The sequence below is a fragment of the Aotus nancymaae genome, unplaced genomic scaffold (genome assembly GCF_030222135.1).
Source record: "Aotus nancymaae isolate 86718 unplaced genomic scaffold, 86718_ANA_hifiasm-v0.15.2.pri h1tg000041l, whole genome shotgun sequence".
Lineage (NCBI taxonomy): Eukaryota > Metazoa > Chordata > Mammalia > Primates > Aotidae > Aotus > Aotus nancymaae.
In genome coordinates, this window is record NW_026988455.1 from 17,193,359 (window position 1) to 17,218,294 (window position 24,936).

Consider the following 24,936-nt stretch of genomic DNA (forward strand, 5'->3'; position numbering starts at 1 on the left):
TGTTGCTCTTTATTTCAGCTCTTATATTTTTGTTTGTAGGAGTTTTCAAGTGCCACACTGTTATTTTTAATTAGTGTTTGAAAGACTTTGCTATATAGTCATTAGGTTGTTTTAATCAGGGTGGAATACCACCGAATTGCCAGGACCCTGTGATGGGCATGGACAGACCAGAGGAGAGGATCAGAGCAGGTGCTAGGTACTTGTCACTCAGTGTCTGGAAGCCATGAGGTTGCCCCTTCCATTTAGCATAAAACATTTCCTATTCTTAACTTAAAGCTCAACTTAGTTGTTATATGTAACCTCTTAGAACCTTTGAGAAGTATAATAGGTTTTATTTAGTTTCTTGTTTTACATTGCACAAACTATGTCATAATGCTAGACAGATCAGTCTCTTCAGCTAGATCCCTGGTGATTGAGAGGCTGGGGTCTCAGTACATCTTTGCGCAGTTTATATGACCAGTGTAGTCAGTGTTCAAGCAATTCACAAATGCTCCACTAGGCACTGGGAATATAGCAATGGAAATGACAGGCAAGGTTAGTTACTTTAGGAAGCTTACATTCTTCTGAAAAGACAGCTCCTAAGTAAATGAGTAAGACAGCTTCAGATAAGGGCCATGAAGGAGAGATACAGAATAAAGCTGGACAAGGTTTCCCTAGATAGGGGATTCAGGCCAGGCCACTCAGAGCGACCTAAAGGCAAGAGGGAGCTGACCATAGAGAGCACAGGCATGAACTTGGCGTGTGCCAGCACAGGGCCAGCAAGCCTTTTCTATAAAGGACCAGGCAGTTAACATATCAGACCGTATACTTTCTGTGGCAGCTCTTTAGCCTTGTTGATGTAGCATAAAAGCTGCCAGATAGTATGTGAAGAAACAGATGTGGCTGTGTGCCAGTAAAACTTTTACAGACCTGAAACTTGAATTTGATGTAATTAGCCCATTTCAAGATATTGTCATCTTTTTTTCCCCCTTTCCTTTTTATTTATTTATTTTTTGAGACAGTTCTCACTGTATCGCTTAGCCTGGAATGCAATGGTGTGATAATAGCTCACTGCAACCTTGAACTCCTGGGCTCAGGCAATCCTGCCTCAGCCACCCAAGTAGCTGGGACTACAGGCATGCACCAACATGCACCGCTAATTTAGAAAAAGAATATTTTTTTGAGAGAGAGACAGGGTCTTAACTATGTTGGCCAGGCTGGTCTCACTCTTGGCCTGGAGCATCCTTTTGCCTCAGCCTCCCAGAGTGCTGGGATTATAGGCGTGAACCACCATGCCTGCCCCTTTTTCCTTTTTAAAACTATTTGGAAACATATACACCATTCCTGGCTGCAGGCCCCATCCGTGGTTTCCTGACCCCTGTGCCAGGCCTGCAGCGTTGAGGTTGGGGGTGAGCAGGAGCCAAATCAAGTTGAGAGTTGGGGTTAGACCATGGTGTGTGTCTAAAGAAAGTGTCTCCACCCAGACCATGGAGTTCCTGGCATGTGGTTAGTTATACTGACGGGTTATCTCATTATGAAGTTTCCTTGAAATGTCACTCAGAACCAGAAAAACAACAGGATTTTGGCCAACCAGGGTGTTTTCTAGAAACTTTATTAGTGAAGTGTGATTTATGACAACACTGATTAGCAGGAATTTCATTGAATAATCATCTGCCTTTAAGTGACAGGACATTTCATGGGAGAAAGAATTGTTACTTGGTAGAAAATGTCACAGGGATGCCTGAATTCTTGGTACTTCTCCTTGACTAAGCAAGTGAGGAGAGTCCGTTGTAGTTGCTCTCAGGGCTCTTACATACGGAATAAATGGTAACCATTTGAGAGCAAGCCAGAGATTCTGGAGTGAGACAGGCTGTGTACTGAGCACACTGAGGAGAGCAGCTTTGGGCACCGGGGCAGTGTTGAATTACATGACTGGTGCAGAAACACCTGCCTGGGCTGATGGGGCAGATCTCTAGTACAGTGCAGGGGTGCTTGGGACCTGGTGGGGGCAGATTTCTTTATTTGCTTTGCCCCTATATTTTCAAGATAGGCAGAAAGGCTTCCCTTGCTCTACCTGTGACTGAGGTGCATATGTAAAGCTCCCTTTCCAGAAGATAAGCCTGCTGCCTCCAGCTGCTCCAGCCTGTTATCACAAAGTGCACTGAGGAGTTTTGTTGGCTGAGTAGCGTGTTTGGGATGTAGCGGGTAGAGGTGGGTCTCCACTGTGAGAACCCTATTCCATAGTTGCTTTAGCTCCTGGGCCACCATCCCCATCTGTCCCTCTCTCCTTCCATGTGAATGAGCCCACCCACACAGAGAAGGAAGAAAGAAGGGAGGAGTTTACTGTTAACCATTCTTTCTATGTGTGTTGCTTCAGTGTCCGAGCTGTGTTCACAGAGCGTCTGATCTGTTGGTCTCATTTTCTGAGTGTGGCACTGAGTTTGCCAAGGGTTTTGCATGTTGAGGGGTTGTGGGGCCAGCGTTTCTGAACACTGTCACAGTTTATGCACACCCTGCCTGCGTTCCATGTGTCTGCATCACATGATGTAAAGACCCAGGCCTGCTGTTTGGAGAGGCAATGCCCCATGTTGAGAATGTGAAAGGAAAAGTGCCCAAGGACAGATGGAGTCAGAGCGCGGGTGGGGTAGGTAAACTGCCCCAGGCTACCGTCTGCCTTGCCACCCTCTGCAGGGCAGGTACAGGCTGTGCTCCTTGGTGCTCCTTGGCCTGGACAGTGAAGCTGACCATGGAGTCAGCCATTTTGTATGTAGCGAGCCTCAGGACCACGGGCGGATGCTGGGCCACTCCAGTCAGCACGGAAAATGAGCCAAAGGGAAATCCAGTCCACAGAAGCACCTTCTCTCTCTGCAGTTTTTGAGTATATTGCTCAAATAGCCATAAAAGTTTGAAAAATATATTTGGCAGCTAACTCTGGGAGCAAAAGATGTTATCTAAGATCCCTTTTTAAATAACACATTTCCTGCCTGCCTTAGCAGGTCTCTTAAGCTGTAAGAATAGCTACCCATGATAGTGAGGTGAGGATGTGTGGACCTTGGCTGTCTGACCTCTTTACTCCAGGTACTCTGTGACTCACCTTCAGGCAGCAGCATTTCTACAGACTCCACTGAGTGCTTTCGGACTGGGGCTACGCCTCTGGATGGGCTCCCTCAGCATGGTTTTGCTGGTGGCCACGAATCTGAAAGGCCCACGCTGTGGCACGCTGTGCTCTGAATTTCGTTGATATGCTGAGTGAGAACATTAGTTTTCTGGGAGAAGTTGGTAGTAGCATCCATTCTTCCCTTCATTGTATGGGGGAAATAGTGTTGGTTGAAAGGAAGAATACTGCTGGATTGGATTGGAGCAAGAAAGTGTGGGTACCGTGTGTCTCTGTCTTCCCCAGGGTGCCACTTCACTAGAGGTCTCCCTTTAGGGTCTGGCCCTCATTCCTGGCCCCACATGCTCGTGTGCATGTGAGTGGCTCTTCCTGCTGACTGGCAGCAGCTGGCTGACAAAAGGCAGTTTCAAAAAAAATCTCATTTAGTAAGGTGTCTGCACAGAGTGGAGTAGCTAGAAAAAGAGTGTTAACATTTAGAGGCCACCCTGAGCCAACTGTAGTCTCCCAAAGTGCCAAAGAATGTAACCTTGGGAGGCCGCAGTCTTTCATGTGGTTGCAAACTGAAGTAGTAGGAGCAAGTTAATGTGAGGAAACAGATTGGTAAGTAAGGACATACCTGTTTTAGCACTCATCCAGCTGCATGAGTGCTAAAGAACACTCAGGGTTGATTGGGAATGGAAAAAATATCCAACATCACAAGCCTCCCTGCAGCATGGGTTGTAGCTGTGACAAGGCCCCATAGACCCTGTATAATGGCTCTGGGTCTCCTCTGCCTCTTCTGATGCATTGTACACAAGCCAGTGGTGGGGGGCGGGTCCACAGCTGGTATTTATTTTAATGCATTGTTATTCATTGTTTGCTTGGGAAGAAGGCACCATAGCATTTATTTATAGTCCAAAGGTAGAAGTTGTGACCCCAGCAACACAGTTGTCTCACAGCTCTAATGCTCATTTCTGAATTTCATTTGGGCCAAAAGCATAGTTCTGTGACTCAAGCACTGAATGATTAATAGACCTCTAGAGGGGCTTATCAAAGGGGCAGAGAATGAAGGTTTAGCAGTTGTTACATCTCCAGATTCTAAAATTGATCCATGGACGTGATTCCGTTCATTCCTTTCAGTGCTAAAACTCTTTCCATTAGAGATGACTTTCATCTTCTGCTTCGGAGGGTTTGGAGATATGAAGTGTTCAGGAGGGTCTTTTCCCTGCTATTGGCACTTCTTTTGTCTACCCTGGTTGCTTTTTCATAGTATTCTGGCTACAAAATAGAGACATTTCTGTTTTGTTTTCTTACAGAGTGGCTTAGAGGAAAGGTTAGATATAATCTCTCTGGGCTCTGTTGCCATTTCAGGATGCTTGGTGCTTTATATTTATTAATATGTAGTGTGATGAACTTGGAAGTCCTTCCTCTTATCTACCTGGATGCAGAATCTACTTGTAATAAAGGCAGAAACTTTGGCTGTGCCGATGTCAGGTCCTGTCATCCTGGTGGTGTGTGAGGGCAGCTCCCAGCTCTGCCTCTCCCACCACGGTGCTGGCACCAAGGCCTCTGCCCCATAGGACACTGAGGAGCAGTGCCAGAGTGGTGGCTCCATCCCTTTTCCTCTCCTCTCCTTCTCCTGCTGGCTGCCCTTGGTGCAGGCAAGTCTAGGGCCTCATTACTAAGCCAGCTGGCTCACCACGTCATCGTCCAGCATTGTCAGGAGGCACCATCATGGAACAGAGCCCTACAAGGCAGGTTTTCAGATTGAACATGAAAAAGAACACCATTGTTGGGGAGTCAGAGTAGTGTGTGCAATTAGCAAAGTGGTTTTATAGGGTAAAATACTAGGAACCAGGTCCCCCCAGGGATCCTGAAAGGGCAAGTTGACACTTGCCTCCACCACCTGGCAACCCACAGAAAAGCTGTTACGATTAGGCCGTTTCTCATGGTATCACTGCAGGTAAAGGTGTCTGACTTATTGGCCCCTTGATGCAATCAACCTTAGGTTGCAAATCAAGAGGCCAGATACCTATGAATCTGAACTTTAGAACGTGGCTGTGAATAGTGTGACTTCAGGTTTTTAGAAAGTCAGGACCATGCTTGTGAGGGTTGCAGCTGTCCTTTTGACAGAATATTATTCCTTTTCTAGAGTTTTAAAAGGTGGGTGGTTATAGATTGAAAAAAGGGATTGGGGTAATTGTCTTTAGTTGCTTTATATATATCTTTTTAAACCATCTGCTTTTTATGATAGAAAAAACAGAGCTCTCAAGTAACTCTGGTTTTATTTGTGTATTTTTTCTTTGTTGTATTTGGTTTATGAAACATTCAATCAATGTTTCAGAAAATTCCTTCAAAGTCAGGATGGTATCTCTCTCAGTACATCTTTCTTAGAGTTTTCTTTCTGTTACTCAATTCAGTGCCTCTGGAACTTCCCTGTGGAAAGCCTGCAACAGCATTTCCCCTGTTACACTGTAATAAGGGATTTTTTAAAAAGCTGATGTAAATCACAAATAACTTTCTTTTTTAGATTAATAATTTTGTGTTGTTCCTGCAGCTTGAGATTGTGTTTTGTTTACTGTGAATTTATGGCAAATGAAAGTAAAGAGAAGAGTGAGCCATGGATGGCATAATCTGGATAATTTTTCTTAAATGGTCAGTTTCACATTTATTAGAGAGAGGGCATTTAATAGGTGACTTTTAGCTATAGGTTCAACCAGACTTTTGAAGAGTCACTGGCGGCAGCGTGTCCCTGCTGTCTGCTGCTTGCGCAGGGTTCAGCCGTGGGCCCACCATTACAGACTCAAAGATGTAAGGGCCTCTGCGCTTGCTCCATGGGTCGCTCTCCAGTCTGTGTAGATTTCCTCAGAAAGATAGAAATGGAGATTTATACATTTTGTGGAATCTAAATAGCAGTGCCCTGATGCTGTTCTTCTGGTATAGCCAGTAAACCAGCAGCATCTTATATTCATTTTGTGTCCAAAGGTTTCTCAAGTGGAATCAATGCATTGGGCTTTAATTGGTGCTTCTGGGTTCTTTACAGCTCAGTCAGTAGTTTACATACTTTTGTATTAGATTTCTGTTCGGAAATCCACACCAAAAACCATACAGTTTTCTTTGAGTGCTGCTGTCTCTTTTTATAATTAGAAACTGAGCCGTATTCAAATTTAAAGTATACCTTAAATGCTTCAAAATAGAAGGCTCACTTTGCCACACTCTCAACATAGCTTTCCAGTTGACTTTTCTTCCTTCTGGTGCCATTCCTGCTCTCTAGAACTGTGGCGCACCAGGATGTGAGAAGTAGATGTGCCTGGCCTTCAGGCTATGAGACCCTCACAGCACAGACAGGATGTGTGAGCCCTACCTCTTGTGTTTGGGCCGCTCCCATGGAGTCAGCTTGCTGAAGCATGTTCCCAGGCTTGCTCTGTGTGTAAATGGTGAAATTTTGTGTGGATGGCAGGGTATGAAATTTAGAACATGAACATGGAAGAGATCAGCTAAACGTTGTAGGGTAGCACTAAAAATGACTGTTAGGCTGTTCAGTCTGCATATTACTTTGCTGCAACCTTGAACCACATGAAACTGTATTCTGTAGACCACCTGGTTTAGTCCATCCATGGGTGGAAGCAGATGCCCAGGCTGGGCACAGGAAGTTCCCAGGCATTGAGGGAGCCAGCAGCCACCAGGAGCCCAAAGCTGAGTCTCCTCCACGGCCTCGGCTCTCAGGACACCAGGCAGCTTTTTTCAAGAGTAGACTGTGTAGAATAGTGGTATCCTTTGCTAAAACAGCCTTTCTCAACTTGGCTCTTAGGGTGAGGGGTAGTTCTTAATAACCTTTTTGAGCTATAATACACGTACCATGCAGTTCACCCATTTTAAAGTATGCAATTCAATAGTTTTTAATATATTCACAGAGTTGTACAACCATCACCACAATTAATTGTAGAACATTTTATCATCCCCAAAAGGAACCCAGTGCCCTTTGGCTGTCATCCCTAGCTCCCCAGTTTTTAGGCAAGCACTAATTCTTATGTCTCTGTAGATTTGCCTATTCTGGGCTTTCAAGTAAATGGAATTATATGTAATATTTGGTCTTTTGTGACTGGCTTCTTTTGACTTAGCATAATGTTTTTGGGGATGATCCTTATTTGTAGTGTATATCATTACTTCATTCCTTTTTATTGCCAGATATTTTTAGTTATATGGATGGACTGCATTTGTTTATTCATGCGTCAGCTGATGGACATTTAGGGTATTCCACTTTTAACTGTTGTGAATAATGCTGCTATGACAATGTGTGTAAGTTTTTGTGTGGACATATGCTTTTACTTCTCTTATATACATTCCTGGGAGAATCGCTGGGTTATGTGGTAAGGCTTGTTTAACCTTTTGAGGAACTGCCAGTGTGTTTTCTACGGTGACTAAACCATCTTACATTTTCTCTAGCAGTGAATGTGGATTCCAGAACATTGTTCGTCTTTTTTATTTTAGCCATCCTGTTGGATGTGACTTCATACCCCATTGTCGTTGTCATTGCTCTTTTTCCCCTAGTGACTAATGGTGTTGAGAATCTTTTCATGTACATATTGGCCATTTACATGTCTTCTTTGGAGAAAGGTCTAGTAAGAACTTTTGCCCATTTTTAAATTGGTTTGTCAGCTGGGCGTGGTGGCTCACACCTGTAATCCCAGCACTTTGGGTGGCTGAGGTGGGTGGATCACAAGGTCTGGCATTCAAGACCAGCCTGGACAACATAGTGAAGCCCCATCTCTAGTAAAAATACAAAAATTAGCTGGGCGTGATGGCAGGTACCTGTAATCCCAGCTACTTGGGAGGCAGAGGCAGGAGAATCACTTGAACTCAGTAAGTGGAGGTTGCAGTGAGCCAAGATCATGCCATTGCACTACAGCCTGGGCAATGAGTGAAACTCCGTCTCAAAAAAAAAAAATTAATGAAGTCCAGTGTATCTCTTTTCTTTTGTTGAAAATCATTGCCAAGGTCATGAAAATATTTGCCTGTGTCTTCCTTAAAAGTTGTATAGGTTTAGTTCTTTAGTCTGAAGAATTCACCTCTGAGGAAAGCAAGGGAAGTATCCCCAGAGTTTATCAGAGGGAGGTAACCATGGTCACTGTTTCTGCCAGCAGGAAAAGTGCCTGCTGGCATGAAGTTACATGTCAAAAGCCGTGAGTTACATGTCAACAAAATGAAGAAAGAAGGTAGAATGTATTATTTTTTCTTTCTTTCTTTCTTTTTTTGAGACAGTCTCATTCTGTCTCCTAGGCTGGAGTGCAGTGGTGCAATCTTGGCTCACTGTAACCTCCACCTCCTGGGTTCAAGTGATTCTTCTCCCTCAGCCTCCCAAGTAGCTGGGACTATAGGCACTTGCCACCATGCCTGGCTTTTTTTTGTATTTTTAGTAGAGACGGGGTTTCACCATGTTAGCCAGGATGGTCTTGATCTCCTGACCTCGTGATCAGCTCACTCGGCCTCCCAAAGTGCTAGGATTACAGGCATGAGCCATGCGCCCTGCGTATTTTCTAATTTCAGAATTACATATTGAGACACATAGCCATTCAGTGAGCAGTCTCAGTATGGAAGGAAGCCAAACCGTGCCATATTTCAAGGTGGACCCCACATGGGCTCCCTTGTTCTACTTTTCAGAGCCTTTAATAGCGTCAATGTCATTAACCTGGCTTTGCAGCAGCAAATAAAGTAACTTTTAATTTCCTTTGGTTTAAAAAATAACATTCAGATTGCAGCCTTTCAGAAATGAGGAGAAAAGGTGAGAGAGAAAAGAACTGATAGAATGAAAACACAAATGTTGAGAGCCCTGATGTCATCCCCACACAGTGGAAGGTTCTTTTCCTCTTTTCATGAAACCGAACAGGTAGACGGCCTCCACCATTCCAGAAGCCCCCAGGGGCAGTTAACCACTGGAATGCTGTCTGCCCTGTGGCTGCTCTGCAGAGGCTCCCCTTACCAGCTGTCAGCCCACTGTAAACCCGAGTTAAATCTAATTTAAGGGCACAAATTGACAAAGCAGGTTTGTTTATTGCAGGGTAGACTTATTAACTTAGAAAAGCCATGAGCCCTGGTCTTTCTGTTTACAGAAATAAAATGGAACTCTAAATGAGGTTTAATGGGCTTCCCAGATCATGTTCCCTGGACAGGTTTTTTTTTCCTTCTTGAACAATAAATTTGAAAATCAAAAGGACTGAAAAGAAAGGGGAGTGCTTCCTGTTATAAATAGGACTGGTGGCATTCTTCAGAGCATTTTATAGCTTCTAACTGAGCATTATAATTTTAGAGTAGCTGAAAAGCATTCCAAGTTTTCAAAAGTGGTACATTCACTCAGAAGCATCTATCAAGTACTATGTGCTAGGCATCATGACAGGCCCGAAGATGGCCCAGAGGCCCATGCTCTCCCCAGACTTGCATGATAGTATAAATAAATACATCAGACCAGCATAGAAGGACACGGCAGTGCAAAGAGCAGTTGGGAGCTGGAAAGGCTGCAAATGGGGACACACTGGGAGTTGAACTCTGGGATGCCAGGGTGAGCTAGGGGATGTGGACGTGTCAGATCATTCAAGTGAACATGGGTCTGCTGGATGAGCTGTGGCCACAGCAATGCCATCTAGTGTCTCAGCAGATTCCCTTGTCCCCTCTTTATGCTCGCCCCAGCACAGCTTTCTTGTTAAAAGGCTAAAGAAGTCATCAGAAGACTGAAAGATGGTGGAGGTGTAGTACATTGACAGAGGGGCACTGTGCAAGTAAATGCGACAGTGGCAAGTAGAGAGAAGGAAAAGCCCAAATCATACACAGGTCGAGTCTCCCTTATCTAAGATGCTTGAGACTAGAAATGATACAGATTTCAGATTTTTTTTTCAGTTATTAGGATATTTGGATTATACATGACTGGTTGCTTCCCAAATCTGAAAATCTATGACTCTGAAATGCTTCAAAATCCCAAACTTTTTGAGTGCTGACATGACCCCCCCTCACCCCCCAACCCCAGGGAAAAAAAAAGCTCACTGGAGCATTTCAGATTTTGGATTTTCGAGTTTGGGATCCTGAACACGTATCTGTATTGATTGCTGCTGTTGGAAAGGCCAAAAGTGAATTTGACATGAATTGCTAGAATTTCATGTATATTGGGTTCCGTATTTGTGTATAGTCATCTTCTTATAATTTTTAAATGTTTAAAAATAAAACAACGAAAGCAGCTACCAAAAGGAGCCATCGCACTTTTCTAAGCATGGTGACGAGCGTGCACCAAACTGAACCCTGGCTCCAGGATTGCTGTGGAAGAGGCAGAGTGAGGTCATTCTTGTCTTTGGTCTTGATGGTGGCACCGCACCTCTTGGAACCAAGTTGGGTGTATTGGCTGAGTTCTTAGAGCATCTGCTCTGTCTCGTGCCTGTAGCCATAGCCATGTCTGCCCAGGCCCTTGTGGATGATGCTTATTTTTCAGGCACAGCAATTCTTCTGTAAGACACTGGTTTCCAGACTGTATCTCCAGTATTGGGGTACTCTAAAGATGCAGTACCCCTTTTTAATGAGTCTGATTCAGGATAAGTGCCTGAGCATGTTTCCTTGTACAGAGGAATTTGACCTGCAGAGGGAAGAATAAGGCCCAGGGTGTCAGGACCAGCATAAAACAGCATCCCAGATTTTCTCGTGGGTCGGTGCTAAAGTTGACCCAGACCTACTCACGGGGCCATTGCTCACCATTTGCCCTATCTCTGTGTTCAGTGACATCATATTGGTGGATGCTTGGGGGGAAAACACTACTACACCACTGTGTATGCTGTGCGCTGGGAGCCATACCTTGGGCACCCGTTCTAGAGCCAGGATCCCCTGCTCTCTTGCCGCGAGCCTCAGACTTGGCCCAGGCTCTTCCTCAGCCTTGTGGTTCCTACCTCCTACCTCGTGCTGACCCTAGCCTGAGCCTGTTCAGTTCACTGCCTGTTTTTGTAAATAACATTTTATCCAAAGACAGCCATGCCATGCCCATGTATTTACATGTTGTCTAAGGCTGCTTTGACCAAAAAACCAAAAATGCTCAACATCTGGCTCTTAAAAGAAAAAAATTGCCAACCTCTCTTCTAGAGTTTGCTAGGATTCTGGTTCTGGACACATTATCTTGAGTTAAAAAGAGATTAGGGGCCAGGTGCAGTGGCTCACGCCTGTAATCCCAGCACTTTGGGAGGCTGACATGGGAGGATCACTTAAGCCCAGGTTTGGAAGCTGCAGTGCACTATGATCATGCCACTGCACTCCAACCTGGGTGACAGAGTAAGACCCTGTCTCCAAAAAAAAAAAAAATTAGAATGGTTCAAGTTGCGAGGAAGCTTCAGCAACTTTTCTGTTTCTAGGAAAAAAAGCAGTCAAATAAGGGGAAGCCTTCTTCACCATATCCTAGTTAAAATTACGGTTATATCATTAGAATACTCATTGTTATGGGACCTGTGTTCCAAATCCGATATGTGGTTTATAAATGGCCTTCCTAGGCATATACCATTTTTGTAGCATTGCAAGAGGTCAGAAGAGCAGGCTTCCCTCTGCACTGTGTTCCTTACATAGCTCCATGGAACCTGTCAGGTAGTGTGTGATATGTTTTCTGCAAAGGCAGAAGTGGAGTCTGGCTGAGGCTGGGGTAAGGCTAAGGGAGCTATCTTTACAAATGAGTGTCCTTCCCAGGAGATGGCATGTAAAGTTTCAGCTCTCCTCAGGTCCTTACTATTCTCAGGACTCCCCTTCTCCCTCTGCTCTCTTGCTGCAAGCCTCAGACCTGGCCCAGGCTCTTCCTTAGCCTCGTGGTTCCTACCTCCTGCCTCGTGCCAGCCCAGCCTCTGTTCATGGCCCTCTCGACATGTTGATGCTCTTCTAACCCCCTTCTTGGGGAGCTGGAGCTGGAGTGGGGCATAGTTAGAGCAGCTTGCCTGAACTGACAAGGGTCCAGCCTGGAGCATTGGGCTCTGGAAGCCAAAAACTTGTATGTAGGTTTTCACACTGTGGGGGAGTCATGCAATCAATCTAGTAGGTCACCAACCAACATTTTAAAAAAGAGAAGAGGCCAGGCACAGTAGTTCACGCCTGTAATCCCAGCACTTTGGGAGCCTGAGGTGGGTGGATCGTTTGGGTCAGGAGTTCGAGACTAGCCTGGCCAACATGGTGAAACCCTGTCTCTACTAAAAATAAGCTGGGCGAGTGGTGGCGCATACCTGTAATCCCAGCTATTCAGGAGGCTGAGGCAGGAAAATCACTTGAACCTGGGAGGCAGATGCTGCAGTGAGCTGAGATCGTGCCACTGCACTCTGGCCTGGATGACTGAGTGAGATTCGGTCTCAAAAAACAAAACAAAAAGATATCAGACTGCATTGCATGTAGTGAGGGAAAGCATTGGAAAATAGCACTTTGGTTTCAGTGTGTGTATGTTCTACATATACACATTTCGGGATATGTATGCACACATAAATATGCATCCGTATTTGTACTGACCATCACTTTGCCCCACACCATTTCCCAATGCCTGTCATGCAATTGGCTGCCATGAACGTGCTTGGGAATCAGTGAGCCCCCGTCCTCATAGTCTGCACTTGTGTGTGTGCTTCCCACCATGTGCCTTTTGGATACCCAGACTACATGTTTGCTCAGGTCTCCCAGATGACTCAGGCCTGTACCACAGACAAACCTCATCCCTTCTGTGGCAGTCTCTCAGTGAGGTAGGGTCTACCGTCCTGGAACCATTATTTAGGTTCCTTGAGGATTTTAATTCTCTACCATCACACATGGGCCTGATGCAAATTGGCTTCCACATGCCTGCCCTTCATTCTTCTCACCCCAGATTCCAAGACCCTCCTATCTACACCCAACCTCCAAGAACCAGTCATATGGAACACTCCTAGGAGAACGTGGAAATCTTTGCTGTCATTACCCTGTGTTTATGGAGGCTTTGGAAACTGGAAAATGCTGGAATCTCTTTCCAACAGTATAAATAGCACCTCTATGTTAAACTCCACCTGTACACCAAGTGAGGGCAGCATTCTCATTATTTTTTTTCTGTTAAGTGTCCCATAAGCAGAAAACTTTGAAAAGCAGATTTTCAAGGTAATTTTTATTGGACCAAAATATTCAAGGGTGCACACCTGTGTGTTGTGCAAGGGTCAGTTTCACTGTGATGACATGGAAAGCATCCAGAGACCCAGATGCCCCTTCTTCTTGTGAGAGCTGTGCCAGTTTATTCCATGTGGGAGCTCTCGCCTGCTTCCAGCAGGTCAGAAGGCCAGCCTGGCCTGGGCCACATCTGTTCTTTCCTCCCAGGCCACCTGCTTGTCTGCCACCCAAAGTCAGCACCAGCAGTTTCAGAGGGAAGAGATGAGCGCCTCCTTGATAGGGAAGGTGTCAAGTGTTTGAGAGGCTGGCATGAGGCGGCTGGCACCAGGGCAGAGGTGCAGATGCTTCAGGTGTCCAGGACCCTGTGCTGACTGCCACGGGCAGCTCTGGTCTCACTTCTCAGTGTCCTGTCCCTGTTTCTCTTCTGCCATCCTGTTCTTTCTCTACTTGCCCACTCTCCTTCCCTCCCATACCTACTTGATCATTTTTCTTCCTTGCCCCTTCGATCAGGGTCTGGGGTCTGGGTCCGTTTAGGTATGAAACAGATGCTGACTCTAGGCTCTCAGGTGATTCCTGGCATGCATTTGGGGTGACTTGATGAATTTTAATTGTAGTTTTAAAGATGATTAAAATTTCAACTATATTGACAATTGAATACAATAAAATGTGACTATTCAAAGTGTACCATTTGATTACTTTTGGCATATGTAGCCATGAAACATTAAACGTAAATGAAGATAACTGAGAAGCCGTAGGGAGAAATCTCTGCACTAATGGGAATCATGAGTCAAGATACTCTATTAAATATCTATGTAATTGTATTAAGTAAATATATATTTTTATTAGGGTACAGATTAATGCCATCCATGAAGTCATCTTTGTTAGGAAGAAAAGGAAAAATACATTGTGTGTGTGTGAAACACACTGGCACAGTGGGCACAGGGATGAGAGGAAGGCCTTACAGTGTTTTGTGTATTAATCTAGAAAAAATTCTAAAACGCTAAGAAATAGAAGTGGACTTCTTTTAGGTGTGATTCATTTGCTGATCAGTCTCCATTTGTTTGGGTCTAAAATGAAATAGTTACATTTTTCTCCCATCCCTATCCTCAGCTTGGGCTTTGTCCAGTTTCCCAGGGAGCTAAGCCCTTATCATAATTTCAGGTTTAAACTTCAGATCTCCTGCCCAGGTGTAGGCTTGTGGGGGTATCCTGTGGCTGGGGGAGGATGTGACCTGGTTCTTCTCCTATGTTCTTCCAGGCATGGGGAGGAGAGGGGGAGGGGAAGTAGGTCCCTCTGAGTGTCACAGCTGCTCCCCTTTGGACAGCCCTTCATGTCCTTTCTGGCAAGCGGCCACAGCTGGCTCTCCCCAGGAGCGTGGGTCATGTGTTCCTCCAGCCCAGGGGAATAGGAAGGGCCTGACGACATCAGCTTTTCTAGGCCCAGGACAGCACAGGGCTGTGGCTCTGGGGAAGACATCTGCTTTTCTAGGTGCAGGACAGCACAGGGCTGTGGCTCTGGGGACGACATCAGCTTTTCTAGGTGCGGGACAGCACAGGGCTTTGGCTCTGGGGACGACATCTGCTTTCCTAGGTGTGGGACAGCACAGGGCTGTGGCTCTGGGGGAGCCTGGGCCAGCCTCTAGCACTCCCCTGGCTCCCAAGCAGGGCAAGAACAGAGAGAGGCAGCCAGGGAATGTGGCTTTCACCTCTGAAAAGCAATCTCCTACCTAACTGTGCAGAGAGGACAACTGCCCAGGTCCGTGGGGAGGCTGGTCTCCCCACCAGGTGCTGTGGGGAGGCTGGGGACCAGAAGAGATGGTGAGGAGTGCCTGCTGGTGCCAGGCATCGTCCTGGGGCATGTGGTGTCCCTGTTGTTTAATTTTATTCTGACTAAGTTACAAAAAGACACATTGACCACTCTCGTTAATGAAGAAGTAAGAGCAGATCTCTAGACTGGACATGCTGTGGAACTCTCTCTCTCCGTGGCCTCAGCTCCCTGGCCCATAGGGCTTTTGTGCCTTATCAGCTGCAGAGGAACTTGATGGAGGAGGGCAGAGCATCTTTCACGACCATGAAGCCCCTCGGTGGTCTGGAGACGGATATTCTGTCAGGGGTCCTTCAGAAATGCTGCTGGGTTTCAGTGAGACTGAAGCCATCCCCACTCCTGTGGTGATGAATGCTATGTGAATTGCGGGTCCTTGAGAGTTTGGGGGATAAAAATAAGGATTTTCTTTGTTTCTGAAAGGAAAGAAGAGAAGTGAAGACTGCGGCGCGCAGGAACTATCTGGCCTGCCCGGCCTCCCGCAGCATTTCTGTGATGTCTTCTCAGCATCCTGTCGCCGAAATATTGACATACACTTAGCTCTTTATAATGAAAAGACTTGTTGTTTTTATCTTCTCTTCATGGGGTGGGAAAGGGAGTGGGGGTGGGAGATTAGGCTTGGTTTGTCCTTCCTGGATGCCATGTTAGCCTCCAGGGGTCAGAAGCCTGGGTCTCTTACTAATCTTGACAATAAACTATTTCTAACCGTAAGAGAAGTGGAAATACTGACTTCAGATTTGCAGTGAAAGAGCCTCTTTCACCCGCCATCTCCTGGACCTGCACCAGCTATGGGCTGCTGCTGCCTCCTGCCCCGCTGAGGGCTTTGTTCTACTAGGAAATAAACCCCAGTTTATGCTTTGTTGTTTCTGTGTGTGTAAATAAGATGAAGGAAAGCACAGACAGAAAAGGAGAGGCGAAACCCTCCATTCTCAAGTCTAAATTATATAATGTCCTCCAAGTTTTAGAATGACAGTAGTCATTGCCAAAAATGTGGTGTGGTGAGATTAGAGAAGCACTGGTTGATAGAACACTTAAAGAACACAGAAGCAGACACATCTCACTACAGGACCCCCTACAAACTGGTACAAGTAAGGTTTCTCTTGTGCAGTTAAGAAAGTGAGGCTCTTTCCCTAAGTCCCAGAGCAGTGGCAGAGCAGCAGGTCCCCATCCCCAGCTGTCCCTCCCATCCATATGTGGGCCAGCCCACCAGGCCTCACCAGCTCACCCGGCCTTTCCGCCTCAGGAAGCTGGCACCCATCTTCACAAAGCTCACAGCAGAAGACACCTCTGCTGGTCTGTGGACCTGGCAAATGGCACATTTAGGTGGCTATGAGTTGGAAGAGAGATGAGGGATTGAGGCATCCAAGGAGTAGTTTGGGTTCTTCACAGCTGGGTGCACAGTTTCTTCTACCAGCTTCCTCTGGCATGTGATGGTGAGCGGGCTTCTTTGAGCTGGTCACTTGTTCTCTCTGTTGGGGAGGTGTGTGGGACTACAATTCCTTATATGATCTGTTGTTAATTTCTGTTGGCTGTACAGGAAAGCACATTCTGTTGAAGGTGGAAAGATTCTGCAGCCCCAGCCTCCTTCCCTTTCGCTCTGAGAGGAGAGGCTCTTCCCCAGAGGCATGCTGCTTCAGGACTTCAAAGGGCCTGGCTGCCTGTGAGCCCAGGGCAGCCCAGCAGAATTTTGAGTTAACACCACTCTCAGAGGGCTCTGTGGCCTGGGGGAAGGATTCGTTTCAAAAGATGTGTTTCTTTCAGTCACTCTTACCTGTTTGCATGTAAACCTACTTAGAGTAGATTAAAGGAGAGATCGGCTAGGTCAGTGGAAAATGATGTCATTTACAGGGCCCCTAGCCAAAATGTTGACATTGCTTACATTTTATTTTGCTGCAAATATATTACTATAGAGTATCTCCCTCTTTCACAGTAAATAGAAACAAGGCTTGACAGAAGGAGGCCCTTCTAAAATGCACATAATCACTTCCACGTATGGCTGATGTTGATCCAGTAATGGAGTACAGAGTTGGTTGGCTGCTCGCTTGGTATAACTGAGAGAGCTTTGGTGCAGTAGGAAAAGGCAGGGGACTGGGTTCTGAAAAACAAATGGCAGGTGAATCTTCTTGTAGAGAACATGTCTGCAGCGCCAAGAATGCTGCCTGCTCTGGGATGCAGGGAATACCTCGAGCAGATGCCTGTAGGCCTTGGTTCGAGAGGGCGGTTAGGGCTGGCATCACACTCTTCCACTGTGTCTGGAGATTCAAAGGGGGCAGGGGGTTGGGGGTTCCTTCCAAATTCCTGCTGGTAAACCTTTAATAAAGTGTATCTTTTAAAAGAATGGCATTCACCTTTAGCTTGTCTGTTTTCAGTAGATGTGCAAAACTACCCGCATGTGGATACGCACTAGGAACTGCCCTCTTCAGGGGTGTCCTGGGCTCACTCCTTCCCCAGACTCTCAGAAGGGGTGCTCTGCCTCTTCCGGGGAATTAGCAGTCTCTCTGCCTCTTACTGTGTTTATTGTTACAAATCAGCAGCACTGAGCCAAATCTACTGCCACAGGAACTTAAGGAGTGGTGGTTTGAAAGGGAACCTCACTCACAGCACCCTACAGGAAGGAGCACCTGCAGCCTGGTCGGGATGTGCGTTGAATTTCCTAGTTATGCTTTGCATTTAATATCTGTCATCTTGCAAAATCGTGTATAAAACAGTAAAACACCCATCTGAACACCTACTTTTCCCCTCTAAAGTTGACTGACAGCCCTAATTAGGATTGTGGTTTCTTTCTTTAAAAAATAAACTGGCTAGGCACAGTGGCTCACACCTGTAATCCCAGCACTTTGGGAGGCCAAGACGGGCAGATCATGAGATCAGGAGTTCAAGACCAGCCTGGCCAACATGGGGAAGCCTCATCTCTACAAAAATTAGCTGGGCTTGATGGCAGGCGCCTGTAATCCCAGCTACTCAGGAGGCTAAGGCAGGAGAATCGCTTGAACCTGGGAGGCAGAGGTTGCAGTAAGGTAACATTGCGCCATTGCACTTCAGCCTGGGTGACAAGAGTGAGACTCTGCCTGAAAAAAAAACTAAAAGAAAATGTAAAACTAAACATGTCAAGAGTGCCAATCCACTTGAGAGCACAGCTTTCTGGAATATAGAGGCTGCCTGTCACTGGGCCTGGTGGGCTGTGAGGTCTGCCCGCTTGTTGCTCACGGGCTCTCTCCTGTTCCTCCAGGTTCGTCATCGGTGGTGTGAACTCATTGTTAAACACAAGTTCATGAAAGCCTACAACAGCGTGGAGAGGTTCCTTCAGGAGGATCAGGTAGGTCTAGTCCTCTTTCAGCGGATGGGGATTTTGTAAAGGCTGTCCCCTGCACTTCACACAGGAACCCACGTTCTCAGTATCTCTTTCATAACAAATAATCTGTTCCAGAGATTCTTAAGGACTGGTAGGATCTTACCTAACTCTGGTACTTCTGAGCTGCTTTTTTCCTCTCTCGGCGTCTTTGAAGGATTGCGTTGGGGACCTTCAATGCTGCCTTGTAGCCCACACATCATCCGATGATGCGTGCTCACACTTGGTGGTGTCTCCAGCACCTGCTAAGCCACGCTTGTGCCTTGGTGATGTCGTGGGGTAGATCCCTGATTTCGGTGGCCCTCATTTAAAGTACATGTGCAAGTTAGACTGGAAAAGCCCCAACAGGACAGTCTTGGTCTGTACCTGCATCTGCGGTGTTGTGCTAGGCGGGTTTCCTTCCTAGCTTTTCTCGCTGTTCACCAGGGACAGCAGTCGCCTTCCTAGGAGCCCACAGGCAGTGTGCCTGCAGGAGCAGATCTGAGGAGACCTTCATCGGCTGCCTCTGATGTCCGCAGTATGTGTCAGGGTCACTAGTCAGGTGTGTCCTGTGACACATCATGGCCTCCCACACCCATCCCCTACCCCCACCCCCCACCCCCTCTGCCTCTGAACAAGCTGCCTGCCAAGCACTGTGGGTGACAGCATGGAGCTGCGTTCCAGCTGGGGTGGACAGTGGGAGTGAGGCAAACAAAAGGACTTTTGACAGGGTCTCTGTGTGGGGGACAGCCAGCCTGTAAGGCCTGAGGCCTCGTTATTCCCACAAAGCAAAGTACGTGCCTTTGTACCAGAAGAAATGTCACATTTGCACAGCAGAGCAAGAGGCGTCTGGAAAAACATACAGGAGTATAAGAAGGACAGAATTTAGGAGCAACTCTGAGGTCTGTTGTAAAGACCAGAATTCACTGCAGTATATTTAGAATCATGATCTTTGTCAAATAAGGATCACCGTGTCTGGGCTTTTTTGGGAAAGCACTTTTGAACCCTTAACTATGAAATTGTGCTCTTGTGCTGTCTTTGAGACCCTTCTTTTAGTTTGCTCCAGCAAAATGTAACTCACAGTGTTAACTAAGCCTGGTACAAGAGAGCAGGCAGATGCAGAGGGGCCCTTGGATCTTCCAGAACATCCTTGGCTGTTTAAAAAATATAGGAAAAGTGCAGATGTGAGTCTTTGTGGCATTGTTCCCAAGCAGCAGAGCTGGTGTGGACTGTCGTGCAGGGCTGTGGAGGAAAGCACAGGCAGGGTGGGCGGCTCTGCGGGTGTCGTGATGCGCCCTTGCCGTGGCTGCTGCGTGCTGTGCGCTTCATTTCCTTAGGGAGTTGCCGGGTGAGCTCAGACCAGCGACTCCTGGGGACATACTTTTCTGGGCAGGAGCCCTGCATCTCTGTAGTGCCACACAGGCCTTCCGCGTGGTCATTCTGGGAACTGTCTCTGTCTGTTCAGAGCATTCCTGACACGCCCATCACGATGGGAATGCTCACTCATTGTTCTGTCACTGGTGAAATCATCAGAATCTGTGGAGAGAACTGGGAGGTGAGGATTCCTTGGGGTTTTGATGAGAACAAGGAGGAAATGGGGATTGCAGACTGCAGCTTCCAGAAGCACAGTCACCCCATGACCTCTGTTTTCTCTGGGGTCTTTGCAGTTTCCAGACAAGCAAGTGTGTGTGGAACAAGCACAGACTGAGCTCACATGTGCATGGGTGCCCGCGCCTTAGCCTGATGCCCTCTGGCCTCTGTGCCCTGCAGGCCATGGGCGTGTACCTCTACGGGGAACTGATGGTGAGTGAGGATGCCAGACAGCAGCAGCTCGCCCGCAGGTGCTTCGAGCGGACCAAGGAGCAGATGGATAGGTCCTCAGCCCAAGTGGTGGCCGAAATGTTGTTTTAATGAGGTGATTCTCTCCCTTTCCTTTCTGTCATTTAGTTCTAACCAGATACTCCTCTTAGGAGCAAACTAAGCCGAATAGTGAGCCAAGACCACCTGCAGCATCAGTAGTCAGCTCCTTGGCCAGGGGCCTGGAGAGTAGGCCGAGTGGGTGCTGGACTGGTATGGGAGCCCAGGGTCCCTGGAGCACCTTGTCTGGGTGGGGTGGTCACCAGGAAGCAGAGGCTGTCCGCCTGAAGGCACAGCAGCACTCCTTGAGACTATTTTTGGCCACTTCAGGTTTTATAATCTGTAGGAAAAAAAATTGTGGGAGAACATCTTTAGTAGGTTTAGAGATGAATGGGAAGCCTGGCGGAAGCGCTGGTCAAGTCCTCAATGTCACAGCTGACACGGGAGTTTCAGTGGCCATGTGACTCCAAAGCCTAGCTTGTGCAAGCAATTGTTTTCTTCCAGCCATGTGTGAACTGGAGGTTCCTTGGACTGTCCATGCCTGATCATGGGCTGACAGGAGGCTCTCCTGGCACACACAGCACATGCACCACACGTAGCGCACACACTGCACGAAGCACACGTACCACATGCGGCACACACGCCACACTCCATGACCCTGTGTCTTGAGGGCAGGTCCTACTTTTTGCTTTGTTGTGTTGGAGCAGAATTTCTTCCCTGGTTTATATTGGAGTGAGTCCTAGATTATTTAAATCACTTCCTTTGTTAATTGTGCCTGGAATTAACCTGTTAGATTTTACTTCGTAGCAGTTAATTGCTAAATATGGGTTTCTGCACTATTAAAGTAACCTAGCAGTAGTACGTCTAGTTTTGTTAGAACAACTGTGGGATCATTTTTTTCCTCTAACAATCATTATCATTTCTGTTTTCTCCATTTTACTTCAATGTTTTATGTAATATAATAGGGGATGTCCAATTTTGTATCTTTTCAAAAAAATACCAGATCTCAAGCATTTTTCATGTTATAGATTTAATTGAATTTTTCATGGACTCTTCACTCATTTTTGGACATTGAGTTTGCTTCTAATGTTTTATGCTTATGAAAACCATTTCTGTGTAATATGTTTAAGAAGCTTATTTCTATGAAAGAACTTAATAATGAAATAAAAAGTTTTTTCTAAGCATGATCATATTATTCCAGAAGAGTCAGGAACCATGTATGCCAGGAAAGGGAAACATGGGTGGCGAGGGGGGATGAAGTACTATTGGATGTCTCATAGCGAATCGGCTGCTGCAGACGTGACTCGGCTCCCCTCTGGGATGGGCCAGCGGCACAGACTGTGCACTTACCTCACTGCTGGCCTCATATAATAATGAGTGTAAACTGTGTTTCCCTTGAGTTATTTCTTGGAGTTCATGTTAAAGTGTGTGAAACTACAAGGCCAACTAGTCCTTTGATCATTCCCTTTGTTCCAGGTTTTCCAGCAGCACCGCAGGGAACACCCCTCACCACTCTTAATGGGGAATTTTTGTCCAGAAAAGGAGTCATCTTGGTCACAAGTCTTCACCTTCCCCACTCCCAGACATCTTCATTCCTGTCCCCACCCCTTCAGATGAATCCAGGGGTCACAAGCACCCCCCTCCCCCGGTCCCCATGAAGAACAGTGGCCAGGGCTTCTCTCAGAGCTCTTCCAGCAGGGGGACCTTCCCAGCCTGGGAGACCCCAAAGGCTTCCCAAGGCAGCTAGAATCCATGCCTGGTGAGAAGGGATCTTGTCCCCAAGGGTTAGAGGCAGTGAACTAAGCGAGGACAGCTGCTGTTAGCAATTCTGTCACTGTATTTTTCATCAGCTCCAAAGCTGCACTGGCATTTTTATGGTCGTCTCTTGAGTCCCTTTGATTCAAAAAATGATACTTCTAGGATGCCAACTAAATGAAGAACAAACAGAAACTCCGCCCGTTTGCTAGTGTAGCAGCATGAAGGCGGCAGTGTCGCCGGCGTCCCTCCTTGGAAGCCCGGTGCATGCAGACGGGGGCATGGGGCACGGCGCTGCTCTTGGGTGCTCTGGCTGCTTGGGTTCCTGGCATGCTGATTTGTGACTTAAGATTAAAATCACATTGCCAGGGATTACCACGCAACCACGACCTTGGCTGCTCCTCCAGAAACCATAGTCGCGCGCCGCAGTTTGGAGAACAGGTGCATCTTGTAGCTCTTTGGAAACAAAAGAAGCCACCAGCTGAGGAAGATGCTCACCGGCCCTTTATTTATGTCCAACGATGACCTCTCTGACAAGGTGCAGAGCTTAGCTGATTGGTGAACAGTGATTGGTTTCCGCTTTGTTCACAGTGGCTAAGTTCTGCACCTGAAGAGAAGGTGAGATGGGGACAGTTAAGTTGGAGCCGCTGGGGCAGAGGCCGTTGCTGACGGGCTGGCCGCTGCTGCACAGTCAGCTTGGGTACAGAGCACGATCCTGGAGGACGAGAGACCACTTGGCCCCCTGGATGCAGTCTCCTGCCGGGAATGCAAGCCGTGTACCGAGTCCTTAAGTTTGTCCACAGAAACACACGTCCACTAATCAGACCTCTGTCTGAAAGGTCAAATGTATTTAAAGTTGCAAAAATTATTCTTAACAAAAAACTAAAACCACATAAGTCAACTGAAACCGTGTGGTGGCTCACGGCGTGTGAGCGAGGCAGGGCGGGGCTTTCAGAGGAGCTCCTGATGTCGTTCCGGGCGCGGTGAACTCTCTCTTGTATTGCAGTCCAGGCCTCCGCGTCTCCTGCGCCAGCGAACAGTGCCCACGGAGCTCCCAGCTGAGGCGCTGCTTCTCCGGGCTGTCGATTGGACCCGCCCTCCGGTGCCTACTGAGCTGATATCAGTTCTCATTTTACACACTGGCTCAGTTCAGCAGGAACAGGAGTCGAGCCCTTGAGCAAAAAGCCTTCGTGTCTGTAAGTGCCCGAGGCTCAGGAGAGCTGGGGCTCCCACTCGTGGCAGACAGGCCTGCGTCTGCCCCGGCCCAGAGGCACCACGGTGCCGTTATCTGTATGTGCTCCTGTGGCGTGGGGGTTTGTAGACTCGGAAAACCCTATGGCCTGAAGGCAGGACACAGTGCCAGTGCGGGGGTGGGGGGGCACGTTTGCCCCCAGGTGTGAGGGAGGCAGGGCCCAGCTCCCCCACAGCGAGCTGAGACTTTCCGAGAGCAGTTAGAGTGGGTGCAGGTTGGAACTGGGGACTCCTCCTAGCAGCTATCATGTACGTAAAAGCTGAGTACAGCCTGCTGGTGTCACGGCCACATGTGAGAAGGCCAGTGTCACACAGGGCTGAGAGATGGGCCTGGGTCTCCTCCTTGTCTTGTGATGAAAGTCTTCTCTTGAAAGTGGAGAGCAGAGGCACACAGAGAATTCCTCCCGGTGACTGGTTAATAAATGTTATTACTGTTTCCTTTTCAGGAAAGATCACAGCGAGATTCTTTCATTCGTCTCCTCCTAGCCTGGGGGACCAGGCTTGCACTGACCCTCGACATCAAAGGAGGGATTATGTGGCTGCGAAAGCCATCAGCCTGCAGCACTGTTCACGTCTTGGTGCTTCCCTTTCCCAGAGGCTGGTCTCAGCCAGGCACACACAAAAGGCAGATTCTCATAAACACAGCCTCCCACTCTGGAGCCTGCCTCCTGCCCTGGATCTGGAGTGGAGCTGCTCTGGGATTTTGAGTTCTTCTGCACAGATGATTAAAGATATCTTAAGAGACATTGGAGAACCTGCTGAACGTTTTACATCAGTCTGCTCAGCACATGGGTGGACATGGACATTTCTGTAATTTCAGAAAGTCACACAGCTCCTCTACTGAGACCAGTGGGCGCCATTTGATGTAAAACTATGGGATGAGAATCTAAGATACATTATTAATAAATATAATGGTTTTCTTTTTGTATTTGTGTTTTCTTCTGAATTTTATACTGCTTAAAAATAACAAGAAAAAGGTATTCTCCACATCTGATGTTCCTTCCCTACCTCACTAGTTTCTCTGTCATTTTCAAGGTAGTGTTCTCTTAGAAGCCTGAAAGCAAAAGAAATTGGGCTGGGTGTGGGCACTTTTACAAAATGGAGAGGCTGGGCATGTTCGGTCACTGTGGAAGTCTGATGGTTTGATTTTTCTTCCTCCACGGTGCTTAAAGACAGACAGAAGCTGGGCACCGAGCTTCCTGGGCACCATCCATGAGGCAAGATGGTTGAAAATGCCTGGAGGAGGCCATAGAAATGGGTGCAGCCAGGGGCCCTGTGCAAGGCTGGGCTGAACCTGAGTGCCCCTGAACACACCCATAGTGTCCTCTGTCTGGCTCCGGGGGTGCCTCAGGTTCCATCCTATTTGGAGTGAAGTGGGGCTCTACCATGGATCTTCATTAGGAGCTCTGGACTGGAAGGCCTTGATCTCCAGAACCACCCTCTCACGCCAGTGACTGATTCTAAAAGGTTCCTAGGATTTGCTCTCTGCTCTCACATGCCTTTGCATGGGACTGTATGGCTGGCTGTGCCATTGTGGAGGAAGACTTGGAACTTGACTGTTATATCTGAATAAATAAACAACCATTGCTTCCTGTGGAAAGTTAGGATAAATGATGCTTTCTCTGCCTTTGTTTTTTTTTTTTTTTTTTTGGAGACAGTTTCACTCTTGTCCGCCAGGCTGGAGTGCAATGGAGCGCTCACTGCAACCTCCGCCCCGGGGTTAAAGTGATTC

The 24,936-nt window shown here is 47.2% G+C and overlaps 1 protein-coding gene across 11 annotated transcripts in view; it reads left to right on the top strand.

Moving 5' to 3' along the window:
* The window catches only part of AOPEP (aminopeptidase O (putative)), a 358,110-nt gene extending 333,470 nt beyond the window's left edge, over window positions 1–24,640 (top strand). For 2 of the 11 annotated variants that reach the window (XM_012461954.2, XM_064361522.1), the window contains 3 exons: window positions 18,243–18,329; window positions 20,112–20,256; window positions 23,651–23,828. In XM_012461954.2, the coding sequence (XP_012317377.2) occupies window positions 18,243–18,329; window positions 20,112–20,252 (228 nt within the window). In that variant the 3' untranslated portion in view covers window positions 20,253–20,256; window positions 23,651–23,828. Of the gene's footprint in view, window positions 1–18,242; window positions 18,330–18,788; window positions 18,947–20,008; window positions 21,386–22,959; window positions 23,150–23,650 lie in introns of those variants that run through there. The other 9 variants (XM_012461952.2, XM_021677101.2, XM_064361519.1 and 6 more) reach the window with 6 other exon arrangements.
* The last annotated feature ends 296 nt before the right edge of the window (window positions 24,641–24,936 follow it).